Source organism: Sminthopsis crassicaudata, chromosome 2, assembly GCF_048593235.1.
Source record: "Sminthopsis crassicaudata isolate SCR6 chromosome 2, ASM4859323v1, whole genome shotgun sequence".
Lineage (NCBI taxonomy): Eukaryota > Metazoa > Chordata > Mammalia > Dasyuromorphia > Dasyuridae > Sminthopsis > Sminthopsis crassicaudata.
The window spans coordinates 228,562,237-228,580,586 of NC_133618.1; the positions used below are offsets into that span (position 1 = coordinate 228,562,237).

The 18,350-nt window shown below is 38.7% G+C and overlaps 1 protein-coding gene across 1 annotated transcript; it reads right to left on the minus strand.

Annotated features, from left to right (window-relative positions):
- Nucleotides 1-4,671: 4,671 nt before the first annotated feature.
- Nucleotides 4,672-9,208, minus strand: PPIA (peptidylprolyl isomerase A). Its single transcript, XM_074288436.1, has 5 exons — nt 8,957-9,208; nt 6,298-6,328; nt 6,115-6,203; nt 5,776-5,948; nt 4,672-5,017 (listed from the first exon to the last, which is right to left on the minus strand). The coding sequence occupies exons 1-5, from the start codon at nt 9,023-9,025 to the stop codon at nt 4,882-4,884; spliced, it is 498 nt and encodes a 165-aa protein (XP_074144537.1). The 5' UTR covers nt 9,026-9,208; the 3' UTR covers nt 4,672-4,881.
- Between the last annotated feature and the right edge of the window lie 9,142 nt (nt 9,209-18,350).

Consider the following 18,350-nt stretch of genomic DNA (forward strand, 5'->3'; position numbering starts at 1 on the left):
ATGACTATACATATTTGTAATGGTGGGGTTTTTTTGTCTTCTCAGTGGGGAGGGGAGGGAGAGGAAGAATGAAGAATTCAGAACTGAAAATAAAACTGATTATAAAAAGATGAAACTCTTTTCACTGAATTCATCCAACCATTCCTGAAGAAGTTATATTAGATCAAGGACCTCAAAATCCCTGACCAGCAGAATGCTAACCTCTCCATCATATAATGCAGACCCTAAATTCAGAGGGCTATGTAATCAGATAACCTTGTACTGAGAAGCAAAGACTGAGCTAATAAGCAATCAAAAATAGATTTGAATGATAGAAAGTTATATATTCTGTTTGAGTTCGAGACCATTGGGTCTCATTCTAGGGTCTCCTTCTGCTCTAATAATGACTTCTTAATGGAAAACAGGGACAACTAGGTGGCCCAGTGAACAGAGTGTGAGCCTGGAGTCAAAGTTCAAATCCTGCCTCTGAATAATAGGACCCTGGACAAGTCACTTTTTCCTGTTTTCTCAGTTTCCTCATCTGCCAAATGAGCTGGAGAAGGAAATGGAAAATCACTAATATAACTCTGCCAAGGAAACCCCATATAGCCTAGGATATACTATAAGATATTTAATATGTATGGGAATGCCTGCCATCTGGGGAGGGGGTGGAGGGAAGGAGGGGAAAAACTCGGAACAGAAGGGAGTACAAGGGATAATGTTGTTTAAAAAAAAAAAAAATTACCTATGCATATGTACTGTCAAAGAAAATGTTATAATTATAAAAATAAAAAACAAAATAAAATTTAAAAAAAAGATTAAAAAAAAAAAGAAAACTCCATATAGGGTCACAACTAAACAACAAATTACAATACCAAAGATTTTCTTTTGCATCTAAATTCATTCTCTCTCTTTTTCATCACCCAGGGTAAGGCTTCTTGTGGTCCTTCTGTAGTTTTCCCAGTTAAGAATTTCAGCTCTCCCAGGGAGTTTACTTGATGCCCTAGTATCTTTAGTACTGAAGGTAGCAGGAACTCTGGGTCCTGAGACCATGAATGGCTTTTTATCCAGAAGCAACTGCATACTGGTTACACTGCTGAGAGAGGTTAAGATTACATAGTAGAAATACTGTGGACTTTGTTTTAAGGGAGGGAGCAAGACAGCCTGGAAGTTCAAGAAATTAGGAAAGCCAGGCCCCACTTCTCAAGACTGTTAATTGGTAATTATCACACAACATGCCACCTGTATGCTCTTGAGAACACATCCAGGAGTCCTAATTTTTTAATTGAAATTGTGCATGGATTGGAATTTATCCACACTGATGATTCATCAGTGAATCTATGATCAAGTGATCAAAATCCCTTTTCTATTTTGGGAAGTGCTGCACCCTGCCTGAGAGTCTACAAAAGCTGGAGGGAAGGACATAGGAAGAAATCTGAAAAATTGTTATTTTTCTGGACTTCAGAATTTCAACCCTACCACCAGATGTAATCTCCAAAGTAATAAATGGGAGTAATTATGATAGCAAAGATTGAGAGCGAGCAAGAGTTTATTGGGACTTGACTGTGAAGAGGAGAAATCACAACTAGAACTGGCCACTGCTGGACCATGAAAAAAGGGAGATTAGCTGCCCAGCATGTAGCTGCCAATGAAAGGAACAACATCCTGAGATGAAATCATCCAAGGTTAGGGCTAGCTAAGGAGGAGCTCATTTTGGCTATCAAAAACTCAAGTTGATTATAGAGCTCTATAAATTTCATCATCTTCAATCCAAGCACTGATTGCCTCAACCTAGTTTATAAAGGATTTCTTCCATGTTTCTTATAAATTCCATGTGTTTAGCAATCCAGTGAAACAAACAATGCCTGAATGAGGAGAAATCTCAATATTTTTCTAAGTATATGCGTTATGTTGAGAATTTATTTCTGGAGATTAAACATAAAAAAATGCAGGGGGAGGGAAATCAGGCTCTTGTTCATTCAATTTAACAAATTAGACACTTATGTGTATAACACTGTTGCTGTGCAAAGGGGAAAATACAGTTTGAATTCAAATGGACCTTACATTCTGATAGGGGGATATGAAATTTTCATAAATAGCAATATATAAGTACATGGGACAAACCAAGTGGTTTGCATAAGGTGCAAAGAAAGATCCTAATGAATTTAAGTGGGTGAAAAACAAAGCTTTTTGGGTGTTGCATTTTAAGATATGCTTTAAGGAATGAAGGTGATTTTGAAATATGGAAAATATAGGGGAGGCCATTCTAAGTATAAGCAAAGTTATTAAGTGGGAAATCTCATGGTATTTAGAATAGTTCACTGCTATTGGAGCAGAGTATATGTAAAGAAATATGAGATAGCTTGGAAAGATTCATATAGTAGCACAGTTAGGTGGGTTTCAAATGGTAGGCAAATGAGTTTTTGATTAAAAAAATGAGACTGGACTAACTGGACTTATACAGTAAACAAAAGGATTTAGAGTTTTGAACAGTACAGCATGACTAGATTTGTGCATAAGAAATCTAATCTCTCCAAAATTTGAAGGATGAATTAGCAGGCTGTGCAAATAGCAGGCAGGAAGATACTAAGGACAATAAGGACCTAAATTAGTTGTAGTGTTAGCCATTCGAAGAGATTAGAGATAAACATTGCAGAGGTTGGATAAACATGACTTGGGAACTAATTAAGAGATGGGAGAGAGAATTTTTAAAAATGCCCAACCCTCAAATATGGGGGTGAAAAAGATTAGTGAAAAGATGGGAGAAGTGTCTAAAAGACTGACACTTGATAATGACCTACCTTCAATGGTATGGAAAATAGAAAAAAATGGTTAAACATTAGGATTAATGAGTAGGCCCAGCTAATACAATAAATGACAATTTACCTAAATTAATCTTATTCAGTGCCAAGCAAATCAAAACTGCCAAATTTTATAGAGCTAAATTTTTTTTCTAGAAGTCTTTCAAGCCAAGGAAAGTCACTAAATAGATCAACACTACTACTTCAGGAAAAAGTGAGGACATGCATTCTCCTACTATCTGCAATGTCAGGAAAAAAGCAAAAATCCCTAAACAAAATGGTGAGCCCCTTATGGAAAGCCATACTAATGCAATTAAATGGTGTATCTAAAAGCTTGATAGTCCTAGAACATAATCCATTTCCTGACCACCAGAGGTCCTTCATCCACTAGGTCCCTCTAATTGGCAACCTTAGCTACAAAAGAGCAGATGGAGTTTTCAGAACTTAATCCTAAACCAGGAAGGTTAATTCTATCAGTCCTATATAACAGGTTACAGTAATTTCAACCACTGGGTATATCTTTGTGAGACAGGGGAAATGTACTCGTTTGGATGATAAAGAAATGCAAATCATTTTTCAGTCTTGTGACCGTTTGGATTTTCCTGGCAAAAATGGAATTTGCCAGAATATCTCCAGCTCATTCAGCCGAGTCAGCCAGGATCTGAAACAAAATGAATCTTCCAGATTCCAAGCCTAGGTATTATCTATATCCAGTGTGGCTTAGCTCCCTCTAGAAACTGTAAACAGCTAAGAAATATCAGACCAGTCAGTTCTCATAGCCCTTTCACTACCAAGCCAAAATTACTTCTTGCTTAGACCACCTACTTTTCATCAGTTGCAACTACTTTTCAGTGCCAAGAAACAAAACTTAGCACAGTGCTATAATCAAGGTTTTGAACATAGTTAACACAATTCTAATAGGTATGTTGGCAAATTCAAAAAGTAATCAACTATACAATCTTGAGGCATATTTTTACAAATACTTTTTAATGCCATTCAAAAAAAATATATAGGTGCAATTCAAGCCCAGCCTACTGATATTACTGTCAGACAAGATTAAAGGTCCACCTAATTATCTTCTTCACAGGGGATTGTGGCTAACCACTTTTACCTACAACTCCTTAGATGCTACTACAGCTGTTGTCTATATCCAAATCATAACCACCATTATGAAAACTTTTGTTTTGGTTATGATTCTAGCTTTTTAAAAAGTAGCTATTATGCATGAAAATTATGTATAATTTAATTTGCCTAAAAATCACCAGCCCAAGTAAACCACTTATGAAAATGCATTATTTATTTTTTTAATACCAAGAGTTAAGATTATCTGACCCCATAAAATCATTTAAGGTAACAATGAGTGAAAAGCTAGATACAACCACCTCCCACTGCCTAAGTTGTCTATGTTGATAATTTTACTGTACGTACGACCCTTGGCAGTTTTCCCCAATCCTGTTTTAAACTAACCATTATGATAGGGCTATAAAATTTGCTATTCACTAGAAGTTTAAAATAGTCCTACTTTCTTCAGTGTAATACATTGATGGACATATACTTGAAGAAATCCTTCTGGTTCTACCTTTATAAAAACCTATTAGAGGGGGCAGCAGATAGAGCACCAGCCTTTAAGTCAGGAGGACCTGAGTTCTAATCTCATCTCACAGTTAACACTTCCTAGCTGTGTGACCCTGGGCAAGTCACTCAATCCCAATTGCCTTAGAAAAAAGTAATAAAATCTATTAGGATATTTAACTTGAAATCTAAATTCACCTCCCTTTACAATTAAGAAAAACTGGTAATTATTAAAACTTACTCAGATTCTATTGACTACATACACTTACACTTATTTGCCCAACCCACACCAAATCAGAAAAAAAGCAGACTCTTCAGGTGTCGTTTAGTTTTTATTTCATAATCATAAACTTAACTCTGTTGTCTAGCCAGACTTGTGGAAGGAGAAGGAAATGAAATCCAAAGAGAATTGCAGCAAGTGAGAGCACAAGGATTACGGGATGTAAGAGCAGATGGGGTTTCAGGGGTGCTCTCTCCAGCTACAGAGGAATGGTTTGATGGTTAAGACAAAAAACAAAACAAAAAAAACTTATGAGAGTTGTCCACAGTCAGCAATGGTGATCTTCTTGCTGGTCTTGCCATCCCGAGAACCAAAACGCTCCATGGCTTCCACAATGTTCATGCCTTCTTTCACTTGGCCAAAGACCACATGCTTGCCATCCAACCTAAAGTAAGTAGGAATCAGCATGAAGATAAGTAACTAGTTTGCTTTATTGCCTAGGAATCTGAACAGTTGTGCCACCATAAGCCAGCTACAACTCTCAGTGGGTGGCTGAACAGGACTTACAACAGCTGAGTACTGTTGATATAACTACCAATCTGATGCTACTTAACCAACTGACTACTGTAAACACTGGACCAACATACCTTCTATCTAAAAGCAATGGAAACACCATAAAGTTTACTATGAGCCAGTCAAAAGGTTGCATACTGCAATTGTAAAGTTTCTCCAACTGCTGTTAGTTCAGGAGTCATAAGTTTTAAATGGAAACCTAAAAAGGACCAACAAATCAAATGCCAATTAGATCAGAAAGGTCACTTATGTTTGGAACGAAGTATAAAATACCTTGGACTAAAATTTATCAGGCTGAGCTAACAGGATCGTTAGAGCTAGAAGGTACCCAAGAAATCTAGTTTATAACCCCTTCATTTAGATGAGGAAACCAAGGTCTTTCAGAAGAATTGGATTGAGACTTGCTTAAAGGTACACAGTAGTGTCCAAAGCCAAGATTAAAATTAGGTTCTCTAGTTGAAGTCCAGTGTTCTTTTCATTCAAACCAAAAATGACTCCCAATAGCTGGCAAAATGTAATTCTGTTATCTTTGTAAATCAAACTTATGTAAATTATACCTCTGATGTATTAAACTGCTAGTGCTATGTCTCTTCCACTTGCTAAGTTCAACTTTATTTGTTCAGTACTTACCAATCAGTCTTAGCAGTACAGATGAAAAACTGGGAGCCATTTGTGTTGGGTCCAGCATTTGCCATGGACAAGATGCCAGGACCAGTATGCTTCAGGATGAAGTTCTCATCAGCAAATTTCTCCCCATAGATGGACTTGCCACCAGTGCCATTATGGCGTGTGAAGTCACCACCCTAAAAGCAAGAATCCCATCAAATACAGAATGAGGCTGGCATATTTACTGGTAACCTAGACAGCAGAGGTTCATTCACTGGACACTGACATTCTGGCTGAGTCCTTCCCTAAATGTGGGCACAAGGTTGATGGATATATCCTGGAAGAAATCACTATGCTCCATACCTGGCACATGAACCCAGGAATGATTCTGTGGAAGCAGGATCCCTTGTAACCAAATCCCTTCTCTCCAGTGCTCAGGGCACGGAAGTTTTCTACAAAGAAATAAAATGGAGAAAACTTAATACTAGAAGAAATACCCAAAGCTAAATTAAGAGTACAATTTTGCTAAACAACAAGAAAACCAACCTGCTGTCTTTGGAACCTTGTCTGCAAAGAGCTGCAAGAGAAAAAGATATTTGATTAGTTGTACCCACTTAAGACATTAGGATGTTTTTTTTAGTATCTAAGCTCAAAATCTGCCATTAGTGACAGTGATGAATCATTCTTAAAGAGACATTAGCGTTTTTATTGCCAAATCCTAGCAGGATTCTAAAACAGGTTTGTTTCATATTTAAAAGAGCTTTAAGAGCCTTTGGTATTAGGTTTAAGCAACATGAGATCCAAATATATGCCAAGATTCCAGAACCAGTTTATTTGAAATAGTAAGAAGATGCTTCCTGGAAAAATGCCTTTAAGGTCAGATTTTTTTTTTTTTTTTAAAGGAGAGCACCACACCCATAGTATCACTTATCAAATAAACTTTGTTGTATATTCCATCTTCTCCTTCAATTTCAGGCTAAGTACCAAAGCACTAATCCTGAAGAATGGCATGTGCAGTGGTGTGTGCCTAGAGCTGCACTTGCACGCCCAGAGATATGGCTCATTCACTGCTAATGATATTGCTGCTACTTCAGTTGTCTGTTAAAAGATCTTCTTTCATGGTTTAGACATTACAGAAGCCTAAGTAATCTAGGATTATAAAATGTTGTCAGTTCCTATCTAATGAAGTGCTAAATGCCTGTTTAAAAAATTAAGACCCATTTTTAAAAATCATATGAAATTTCCTACTGTGAGCCATTTTAAAAAGCTAAACAGCTTGCTATGACAATCCAGTTTATTTGATCTAAGATCTGCATATTGATTTTTTAATAGCCATAAAAATACTAATCTAGATCTTAGTGTGACAATACAATCCCTTTAGCTAGTCGATTAGGCACTATGATCAATCATCAAATTAAAAGTGTCACTTGCCCTATTATAGAATATAAAGTTAAATCCTGCTTCTTTCTTGCAGTTTCTACAATAGATTATCTAAATTCTTTGATCGCGTAGTCTTACATTTTCTTTTACCAATATCTTATCATTCAAATGAAACCATGTTTTCATCTAGTGAGAAACATTAACTATAAAGTATTAATTCACGTTTCCCATCACTAGAAATTCTGGACAAGTTTCAACTTTAAAAAAACTCCATTGATATACAAAATGAATCGATTTAGAATTCCTATTGGTTAGATTTTAAAAAATAAAAGCAATGAGAAAATTATCTAAAACTATTAAAATATTTGATAAGGGACTTTAAATTTTAAAAAACATTCTTTTATGTTTCAGAAATGGCTGATTCTCAAAAGCTGTTACATTCAGTCAACATGTTCCATTTCCATTGGTAACTTCAGGTTAAACCTGGCCTAATCCACTGCGGGAAGGCAGTCCTAGGATGAGAGCTCCTCCCACAATTAACAGTCACCAGTGCTTTTTACTGCAGAGGACAGGCACTGTGAATAAGCAGAATGTTTCCTCAAACAAGGTTTTCTATTTAAACTCTTTAATGTTAATTTCTAAGAGAATTATTTTCTTCTAAAAATAAACTGCTTTGAAAATAGCCTTTGGACAACTCGAGTTTTAACAACGTATCAAATTAAAATTTCTACTTATTAAATGTAAATCTAGATGGAACCTTCCATTCCACGGGGTTTCTTAGTAATTTTCCGCTATGATAACCATTTACGAACTAAGCCACCCAAATTTGCCCTTTCCAAAAAAAGTAAATCTTTAATATCAATTTGGCATTCTCTCTCCCAAAGAAAGCCAAGCTTTCCTTCCCCACCCTTTTGAGGGCAGTAGTTGGAAGAGAAGACTGTTGGGGCGTTTCCCTGCATGTGATTTTAAAATCAATTACGTGAACTGATAAAAAAAAAAAAGCTTTTTTTTTTCTCCGAGAGGCACCCCTAGGAGACACCACCACTCGTCTCTAAGGCCAAACAACCATTAAAAAAATGCCTCCAAGGAGCCAAGAATTTTAGCCCCGGCTCTGGGCGTGAAGAGGCAGCCGGGCAGAGCCGGCTCGGGGGCTCCCCCGAAGCACGTGCAGAGGCCCGAGGCCCTAGAGCAGCAGTCCGCACGCCACGTGGAGGGGGGCCAAACTGCAGCCGAGGGCCGGGTATTAGCGGCAGGTGGGCGCTCTGCAGGGCTGGAGACGCGCCGGTCTCGGCCTCCCTCTCTCTGCCGCACCCCTCCCCCCATTACCCCGTTAGGCTGCGCCACGTGCTGGAGGGGGTTGGGGCGGTGCGCGCGGACTGCGGCTGCCTCGCGCTCGCGCCCCCTCCCCCACCCCCGCTGCGCGCGCCCCGCCCCCACTCTCCACCCTCCCAACCCCCACCCAGCCCCAGCCAGGCCACCCGCCCGCCTTTGTCTGCCCCGCCGCCCCCAGTCTCCCCCCTCTCCCGTCCTCTCCCTCGCTGCCCGCCCGCCTTCCAAAATGGCCCCTTCGCAGGGTGCAAAGGAAATGGCGCCGCTGCGGCCGCCACCACCCTCCCGTCCCTCGCCCCGAGGCGGCCCCGCTCCTCCGCCCCAGCTCGAGGACCCCAGTGGCTCGGGCGACGAGACCTGGACTACCAGGCAGGGCAGGACTGGCCCCCATCTTCTCCTCCATCAGTCAACCAGGGAAGCAAGACGGTGGCTCCCTGGCCCCCAGGCTCAGCCCATCCCGTCCCCACACCCATCCATCAATCCCACCGCCTTTCACCTCGAAAGTAATCCGGCCCAGGGGCTCATTATCGATGGCGATGTCGAAGTACACGTTGGGGTTGGCCATGGCCACGGATGCCTGGGCTGGGCGCGACGGCGGAGGCAGAGGCGGCGGGGATCGATGTCCGGCGGATGGGACCAAGACGAGGAATCCCGGCGGCGGCGTCTGCAAAGCGGCGCGAGCGTGGCCGCCCCACCCTTTTTATACAGGGTCTGAGCCCCACCCACCCGCCTGACGCGCCACAGCAGTCTTCACCAATAAAGGAGGCTGTCCAGCTTGAGTGATAGCACCGTAGACCAATGGGAGGGAATTGGAGGGAGGAAGCTAGAGGGAGGGCGTCTCCCAAGGGGCGGGGCGGGTAGCCGCTGATGGACGGAAAGAATGTTCCCGCCCGCGGGCCTTCGCTGTGCGCTGCAGCGGCTGCTGCTGCTGCACTGGGCGGGCGGGGAACTGGGGAGATGGAGGATGGATTGAGGTGGTGGTGGAAAAAGGAGGAAGGACGAAGAAAAGAAGGAGAAGCTCAAATGGTTGAGGATGGAGAAATAGAGAAAAATTTAGCTAGAAAGCCATGGCGATTCGTCTCCCCATTTTGCAGAGGGGGGCAACTGAGGCCACAGGCCCAAGGTCAGTTTGTCAAGGTCGAAGCAGACAGGCTAGCTGGGAAGAATAATTCTGCCCCAAACCGGCTGTTCTTCTAACCTGGGTCTGTGGGAGCGAGTTCTCCCGGGTCACCCGATGTGAAGAGGGATACTCGGGGACAACAGTCTCATTAAGGGAATTGAAAGAGATGGGAATGCAAATACAAATTACTATTATCGAGAGGCATGTTGGGAATATGATTTTTTTTTTTAAGGATCCCTGGTTGCTTTAATGTACAATTTTTCTCTGCTGCATCAAATATTTAGATAGGGATAAGAAAACCTCAAATTAAGGTGGTGAAAAAGAAAGTAGTCATTTTGACTCCAAATAGAAAAATCCTTGCCAAAAAAATCTTCGGCCAGGAAAGCAAGATGGATTTTGTGGAGCGCGATCTGGCTATCGAGACAGGGCCTGTATTCAAACCTCTCCTACTTGGGTGCCCCTTCATCTCTCCATCCTGTTTCTCATCTGGCAATAAAAGGCTTGGGCTAGATAGTGTCTAAGGTCCTTTCCAACTGCAAAATATCCCTGATGGAAAGATGGGGAGTTATGGGCTTGTCTGTTTTTAAAGAATTTGGGATAAAAGGCTGCTAACATGAAATTAGTTTGGGATGAAAGCATGGCTCTTTAGGGAGCAGGATAATAGAGTGAGAACTGAACCTTTGCTAGTTGTCAGATTTGGAGAATAGGAAATTAAAAAATTACAAACTCACTTTGGCAAAGAATTCAGTGAAATTCCACATGGAACAAAACAGTCCTGTGTTCTAAGCTTTTAACTAATTAATCTTAGCCAGACTATTTCATTTTATTTTTTGCAAATTAAGGATCTCTCAGCAGTGCAACTTTCTCAAACCTGGAGATCACCCATAAGAAGTCCCTGGTCTGAGATGATAGAACCCTTGTTGAATGACCTATTTTCTGAAAATATCCTACATGCACAGTTTGAAAGCTTTTTCCATGGGGTGTGACAATAAAATTCCTGGATCAAACTCTTACCTGCAATGACACATTGCACCACTTATTAATCCTCCTCTGTCTCAACTCTTCTGCAAAGGTATAAATTTTCTTTGAGGTTCTGGGTGAAAAGCAATATGAATAGATAGATGGGTTACTAATACTCCTAAGGCTGTAACTAATATCATTACACTTTTTGAATAGTAACTATATTTTACTATAGTATCAATAGTTCAAAATCAAGCCTGGATGAGAATGGGGCTGAGAGTCAGAATAAGTGTTTAATATTGGCTCTTTATAACCTTGAAAAAACTGTTGATCTCTCTGTGGTTTAGGACCTTAATGAGCTCTTAGGGAATAAATGACAAATGAAATCGTATTTAAAGCAAGTTCATTAATTTGACCTCCATACTTTACAAAGATTATCACATTCATTTAAAAATATGTTAAATGCCTACTGTGTACAAAATGTTTAAATCTGGCCTCAGACACTTAATACTTCTTGGCTGTGTGATCTTGGGCAAGTCACTTAATTCCAATTGCCTCAGGAAAAAAAAAGTCAAAGGAAAATGTTTATATAAATAAACCCTTCTTTAAAAAAAAATTAGATGGAATAAATAAATATCTTAACTCTATAGGAAGAATGTTCAAAGAACTTGAAAACAAATATTGATCATTAATTAGTCATAACCAAACCTTAAAAAATTCATCCTCCACCTCTACAGAGGTGCACATCCAGACATACCTGCTTTAGCTAGCTAGTGAAGATGGGGAGAGTGGTGTGGTAGGGCAGTGATAAATGGGGGAAAAAATTTAATTCCAATCAGCATATCATTTAGGAAGTTTTGGAATAATGTATTTTAAATCACCTTGGAAGGAAGAAAAGAAACAATCATCTATTAAGCATCTGTGGTGTGGCATGCTGTGTGTAAGTGCTTTACAAATATTATTGCCTTTAATTCTCATAACTCTGAAAGGTAGGTAGATGCCATTATTGTCCTCTTTTTACTGTTGAGAAAACTGAGGCAGAAATGGTTTACCCAAGTCACATGGCTAGTATGAGTCTGGATTTGAACTGGGGTTTAAAGGAAACACAAAAAAGCTGTATTCTGTGTTTGATAATGATGATCCTGACTGATTGGATAGAGCTGGCATCAGAGTCAAGGAAACTTGAACTCAAAGTTCTGCCTCTGGCGTGTGATCTTTCAAATAAGTCACTTGCTCTCTTAGTGCCCAGCTGACTCTCTAAGGCTTTAAATTGCATTACATGTGCTGATCTACATTGGTCCACTAGAATTTCCTCACCATATTAAAGGGACTGGCCTATTTTTAAAAAATTTTAATGGATTATATGTATGACTTTTTATATCCATTCTAGTGCTCTGTCAAAAAGTACTTGACACAATGCAACACTCATTCCTATTAAAAACACTAGAGAGCAAAGGAATAAATGGAGTTTTCCTTAAAATGATAAGTGGCATTTGCCTAAATCCATCAGAAAGCATCATGTGTAATGGAGATAAGCTAGAAGCATTCCCATTAAGATCAGGGATGAAACAAGGTTGTACATCATTACTATTCAATATTGTATTGTATTAGAAATGTTAGCTTTAGCAATAAGAGAAGAAAAAGAGTAAATGAATTAGACTAGGTAATAGGGAAGGAAAGTTATCACTCATTGCAAATGATATAATGGCTTATTTAGAGAAGGCTAAAGAATCGCTAAAAACAATTATCAACTTTAGCAAGATATAAAATAAATCCAGGGCTGTCTGTCTACAACTCTATGAATACTGGTCATTATAAGGACAGAGTATTTCAATTTTACAAACAGTCTGCTGGAAGTCTCATTACACTGATAAATTCCTGACTTGTTGACAGTTTTAACTTTTCAAAAGTCAGAGGAAACAACAGAATAGGAATGAACTTAATTTTGACCATCAGAAAAAAGTTGATTATGAAGTGAGAACAACAGGAACCTTGAGAGAAATTGACCTTGTAATTGCCAAGAAAGACACACACTGGACACCATCATTCATGAACCTTCTGGTAGGTCCATAATGGTCTGGGAGTGAGTGCCCTAACATGCTTGTGATTTGCTCAGGGCTAATTTAACAGAGTTTAAGGGAAAGTGGGTGTGGCTTCAGAGGCTACAGTTATCTGGAGATGATTTGGGATTTAAAACTGACCTCGGACACTTATTAGCTATATAATTCTGGACAAGTCACTTAACCTTTATCTGCCTTGGTTTCCTCAACTATCAGGTCTAGATCAATAATAATAGCACCTACATCCGAGGCATGTTATGAACATCAAAAGATGATATTTGTAAAGTGCCTGGCACACAATAGTTGCTTAATAGATGCTTCTTAGTGGCTATGTGAGCTCACATGGACAAATAGCTTAATCAGTTTTCTCTTCCTCATTTGTAAAATGAGGATAATGCCTGTAGATCCTGTCTCAGAGCCGTTATGAGGATCAAATGAAACTTCCATGAAATGTTTGTAAATTTTAAAGTGCTATATACATGTTAACTATTATTATCTGAGAAAGTAAACAGGATTTTGGTTGAGCCAGAGTTCATGGAGTAATGAAATCCAAGCAGGGAAAGAAGTTTATAACAACAAGATAGAGAAAATCAGCATAGAACGAATGGATCAGGGAGAACATAAAATGAAGAAAGGGGAGTGTTGAGGTAAATTTGTCTCATAGAAGAGCTGGAAGGGATTCTAAAGATCTTCCATCCAGTCTCCATGGCACAGCTGGATGTCATATCGGTTAAAGCACTGGACCTGGAGTCAGGAAGACCCAAATTCAATTTCTTTCTCAGACACTTATTAGCTGTTACCTTGGACACTTAATCTTATTTGCCTCAGTTTTCTCATCTGTAAAATGAGCTAGAGTTTCAAAGGGCAAACTATGCTAGTATCCTTGCCACTGTGCCACCAAGCACCATGCAATGGAGATTGAATTAAATAACCTCTAAAGTCTTTCTAGCCCTCCTTCTATGAGACAAACTCAATAGCAAATTTTTTGATAATATAATTCAATTACTGGAAATTGAGCAGGTGGCCCATCAATTGGGGAATGGCTGAATAAGCTATAGGATACGATGGTAATAGAATATTATTGTTCTATAAGAAATAACGAGCAGGCTGATTTCAGAAAAGCCTGGAAAGGCTTATATGAGTTGATGCTAAGTCAAGTGAGCAGAACCAGTAGAACATTATGTGCAATAATAGCAAGATTATATGGTGATCAACTATGATAGACTTACCCCTTCTCAGCAATACAGGGATCAATAGACCTGGGATGGAAAATACCATCCACATGCAGAGAGAAAACTATGAAGCATATTATTTTCTCTTTTGTTTGTTTGCTTTTTCTTGTGGTTTCTTTCCTTTTATTCTGATTTTTCTTGCCCAACAAAACAAATATGGAAATGTATTTAATAGGATGAGACATGTTTAACCTACGTCAAATTGCTTGCTGTCTTGGAGAGAAACAAGGAAGGGAGGAAGGGAGGGAGAAAGAATTTGGCACACAAAATCTTGCAGGAGTTAATGTTGAAGAGTGTTAAACTATCACTGAGAAAAAGAAAAGTACATCTGTATCCTGACACAGTCCTGACACAGTGACACAGGAGATCACATCTCCTGATGGAAAGCTGACCTCAGAGTCAGAAAAGACCTGGGTTCAAGTTCTGTCTCTAACACATACTGGGCATGATATTTAGTCTCATAATGCTCTAGACAATTTCCTAAGATTGTAAGTTGCAGAATAGGCTCCCATCTACATTGACAAAAAAAAAAAAAAAAAAAGTTTCCTTATCAGAATCCCCTATTCCACTGAAATAAGTCCAGTCCAAAAAATTACAGAGGAATAATGTAGAGGGTTGAGAAATGCCCTGACAAAGAAGGAGACCAGGGAAAGCTTAATCTGGAAGGTTTTCCTTGAGGTGAGTTTTGAAGGAAGCTAAAGAGTCTGAGAGTTCATTCCAGGCCTGAAGGACAAGAAAAATGCAGATGTAGATGTTTGTATACAGCCCCATTTGTCTGGCATGTAAAAGAAACACGAAAAGGCTTTAGGACAACAAGCCTCAAAGGTTTTATGCCCGGAGATAGAGGAATGTGAGAGAAATGGCAAAAAGGGCATTTTGGCTAGACTATAAAGGGCAAGGATGAAGAGTAATGTATAATAAAGGTGGAAAGGAAGCTTGAGACCAGATAGTTAAAGGCTTTAAAAATCACCCAGAGGAGTTTATATTTTATCCTGTTCTTCTTTGTCCTTCATTTTCAAAGAGGAACAATGATAACACAGTTGAATTTTGATTTGTGTGTGAATTAGATTTAAGTAAGGCAGAATTTCATAAATTCATCAGCTTCACTCTCTCTTCCTGAGTCATCCAAGTCCAATGACAGGACAAAGGTCAGGACAATGATGCTGATCTGAGATGCAAGAGATGTTGAAGTACCTATTCTGACAATGTTAACTTCTGTCTTCACTATAAAGAAGAATGCTTTTATATTAGGAAAGACAGAACATACATGGTGTTAAGGAAGGACAGAACACTAAGAAAGGTAAGGAAATAGTAAGAAAGCATCTAACTGAAATCTGCATAATTTCAAGTTTCCAACCTCAAATTATCAGGTGAATAAGCACTAAAAAAATTTGTATTTGTGATCAAGACTCTTTGGATAATTTCACAACAATGGGAGATATAGCTAGATCCTAGAAACAGAAAAATACCTGGACTTTAAAAGAGGGGAGAAATCTAGATCTCAGAAACCACACACTGACTGGTGAGATTGTCATTGATTCGTGGAGAAGTTCTAGAATCCAATATTAAACAGATAATTTGTGAGCATTAAAAAACAAAAACAAAAACAAAAAACAAAACAAACAAAAAAAAAAACTAGGAGCATTCAAACAGCTGCATTGTGCCATCATTTATGAAAAAAGTCTCAATATCTTTCCCTTTTTCCAGTATAATTTACACAGAAATAGGAAACAATTGCACTACAGGCCTCTATAAATACCATCAGACAGGTTCTGCTTATCCCTGTGTTTATCTGCTATCTTCAGCAGCCTAAGAAAGACAGGTTGGTGTCCAGTTCAGAGTTTTTGCTCAGCTACCCTGACTTTGTCAAATATAAAATTATCTGTTTGCCCTGTAAAGCTCTTCATAACCTATCCCTTGCCTACTTTTCCAGTCTTCTTATACCTTACTACCTCCTACACAGGCCTACTTTTAGGTCCTTGACTAATATACTTCATCTATCATCTTCATGCTTTTTCAGTCTGACTTTTTCCTATCCCTAGAATGCTCTGCCCCCTCACTTCCGCCTCTTAGTTTCCAGAGTATCCTGTAAGATTATTCAAATCCCATTTTCAGCAGGAGGCCTTTCTCCATAGTTCCTTCCTCTCCCTTTACCATTGCTAGTGCCTTCTCCTTTCAATTGTATATGAATGTCCCAGTACCTAGTTGTTTACCTGTGATCTCTCCCATTAAAATGTATATGACTTGAATCAGACTGAATTTTGTTTTAAGATTTGGGATTTTTGGGGGGTTGCTTCTTTTCTATAGTTAAGCATAGCTCCCATTACATAGTGAGGGCTTCATAAATGCTTGTTAACTCTCTGTTTTTTTTAAATTGAATTTAACAACAAAATATTTCAATATGTAAAGAACATGGAATGGAATTTTATTAGAAACTGACTTCCCATTGCTGTGCGGTGTTTTTTTAAGAAAAATGCATTATTTAATTTGTATCAGATTGCTTGTTGTCTTGGGGAAGGTAAGAAAGAGAGGAAAAAAAAAAATTTGGAACTCAAAATCCTATAAAAGTGAATGTTGAAGACTATCTTTACATGTATTTGGAAAAATAAAATACTATTGGAAAAAAAAGAAATGCATAATATGTGTTTAAGAAAGTAATAATAAAATTTCTCTATTTGTGACTTCTGACACTGATGGGTTTTTTTTCTCCTGTGTAAATTTTTTTTAAAGATTTGTTAGTGCTTATTTTCTCCATATTTATCATTCCCCATTAACCCACTTCATACCTTGATCACCATTCTTCTTTCTAGTACATAACCCTAGAACTCCCTGAGCACCCTGGGAAAGCTGGGCAGCATTTGCAGAGACATGGCTATCATCCACCAATTCCCTAGAGCCCAGGACTGCCCAGCTCCTTCTCATACTCAGCAACTATGCTCTGGAGAGGCCAGAAAAAGAGTCGTTTGTAGGCCTATTCAGCTATGAGCTACTGAGCTTCTCCTGGCCTTTAAGACACATTTCATGGCTTCTTTTCCTCAGCCTATTCATCATGACTGCACAATATATCAGATAAAATCTGATGTGTGAGCAGCAGCATAATTCTTTGAGAGCATCCCAACAAATTGAGACTGCATAGTTCAAATGCTGTATTTGGAGTTGATGTACCTGCAGAAAAATCCTGGCTTACTACCTGTGGAACCTAACACACAACCTCCCGGCATTTACTTTCTTCTGCTGTTTAGTAACTGGGCTAACCTCAACAGCTTCCAGTGACCTTTTCAGCTCTAAAACTCATGATCTTAGGACCATCCAAAAAAACAAAACAAAACAAACAAAAAAAACAAAACATGTGAAACAGGTATTGTTATCTACCTCATTTTACTGGAGAGATTAAGTAACTCAATAGTATTTTGTTTTTCCACTTATCTGTAAAGATAGTTTTCAACATTAATTTTTGTAAAATTTTGAGTTTCAAATTTTCTCCCTCCTTTCCTTATCTCCTTTCTCTAAGACAGCAAGCAATCTGATATAGGTTATAAATGTACATTCATTTTAAACATCATGTTGTAAAAGAAAAATCAGAACAAAAAGGAAAAACCACAAGAAAGGAAAAGCAAATAACAAAACCCGATGAAAATAGTATACTTTGATCTGCAAGCAGTCTCCATAGTTCTCTCTCTGGATGTGGAGGGCATTTTCCACTCCAAGCCTATTGCAATTGCCTTGGTTCACCTCATTGCTGAGAAGAGTTAAGTCCATTATAGTTGATCGGCACACAATCTTGCTGGTACTGTGTACAATGGTTCTCGTGGTTCTGCTGCTTTACTCAAAGACTGAGTAACTTTCTAGGATCACACAATAAGTGTCTGAGGCAGAAGTCTTAAGTGTCTGGATTCCAAGTCTAGTACTTTCACTACTACAACATTCAACTGATAACGTCCCATATTTTCTTCATAAACTGAGAATAGTTCACCTTCAAGCAGTTTTTAACACAAAAGAAAGAATCCTGGACTGGAACTCAAGCTCTGTAACATTGCTGATTTATATTATTCTAAAGTTTGTACAGCACTTTACATACAATCTCACAACAAAATATTAACACAGATATAACTATCCCTATTTAACCAAAGAGGAAACTGAGACTCAGAGATGCTAATTTAGCTGTCCATAGTCATATAGCTAATAAGTATCTGAGGCAAGATTCAAACCCTTCCTGACTTAAATATAGAAAATTGCATATGTGTTATATATAACACACTGTGTTATAATGCCTCTTTAACTTCCTGATTGGCCATGTGCACATTATTTCATCAATCTGGAACTCAGTTTCCATATTTGGAAAATTAGAAATTTGGACTTGATGGCATCCAAGGTCCTTTTCATTTTTAATAGTTTATGATTCAAGGGAAAGAAATTTTTTTTTTATTTTTTAAAGCTTCTTATTTTTAAAATATATGTATAGTTTTCAGCATTCACCCTTGCAAAACTTTGTTCCAATTTTTTTTCTCTCTCCCTTCC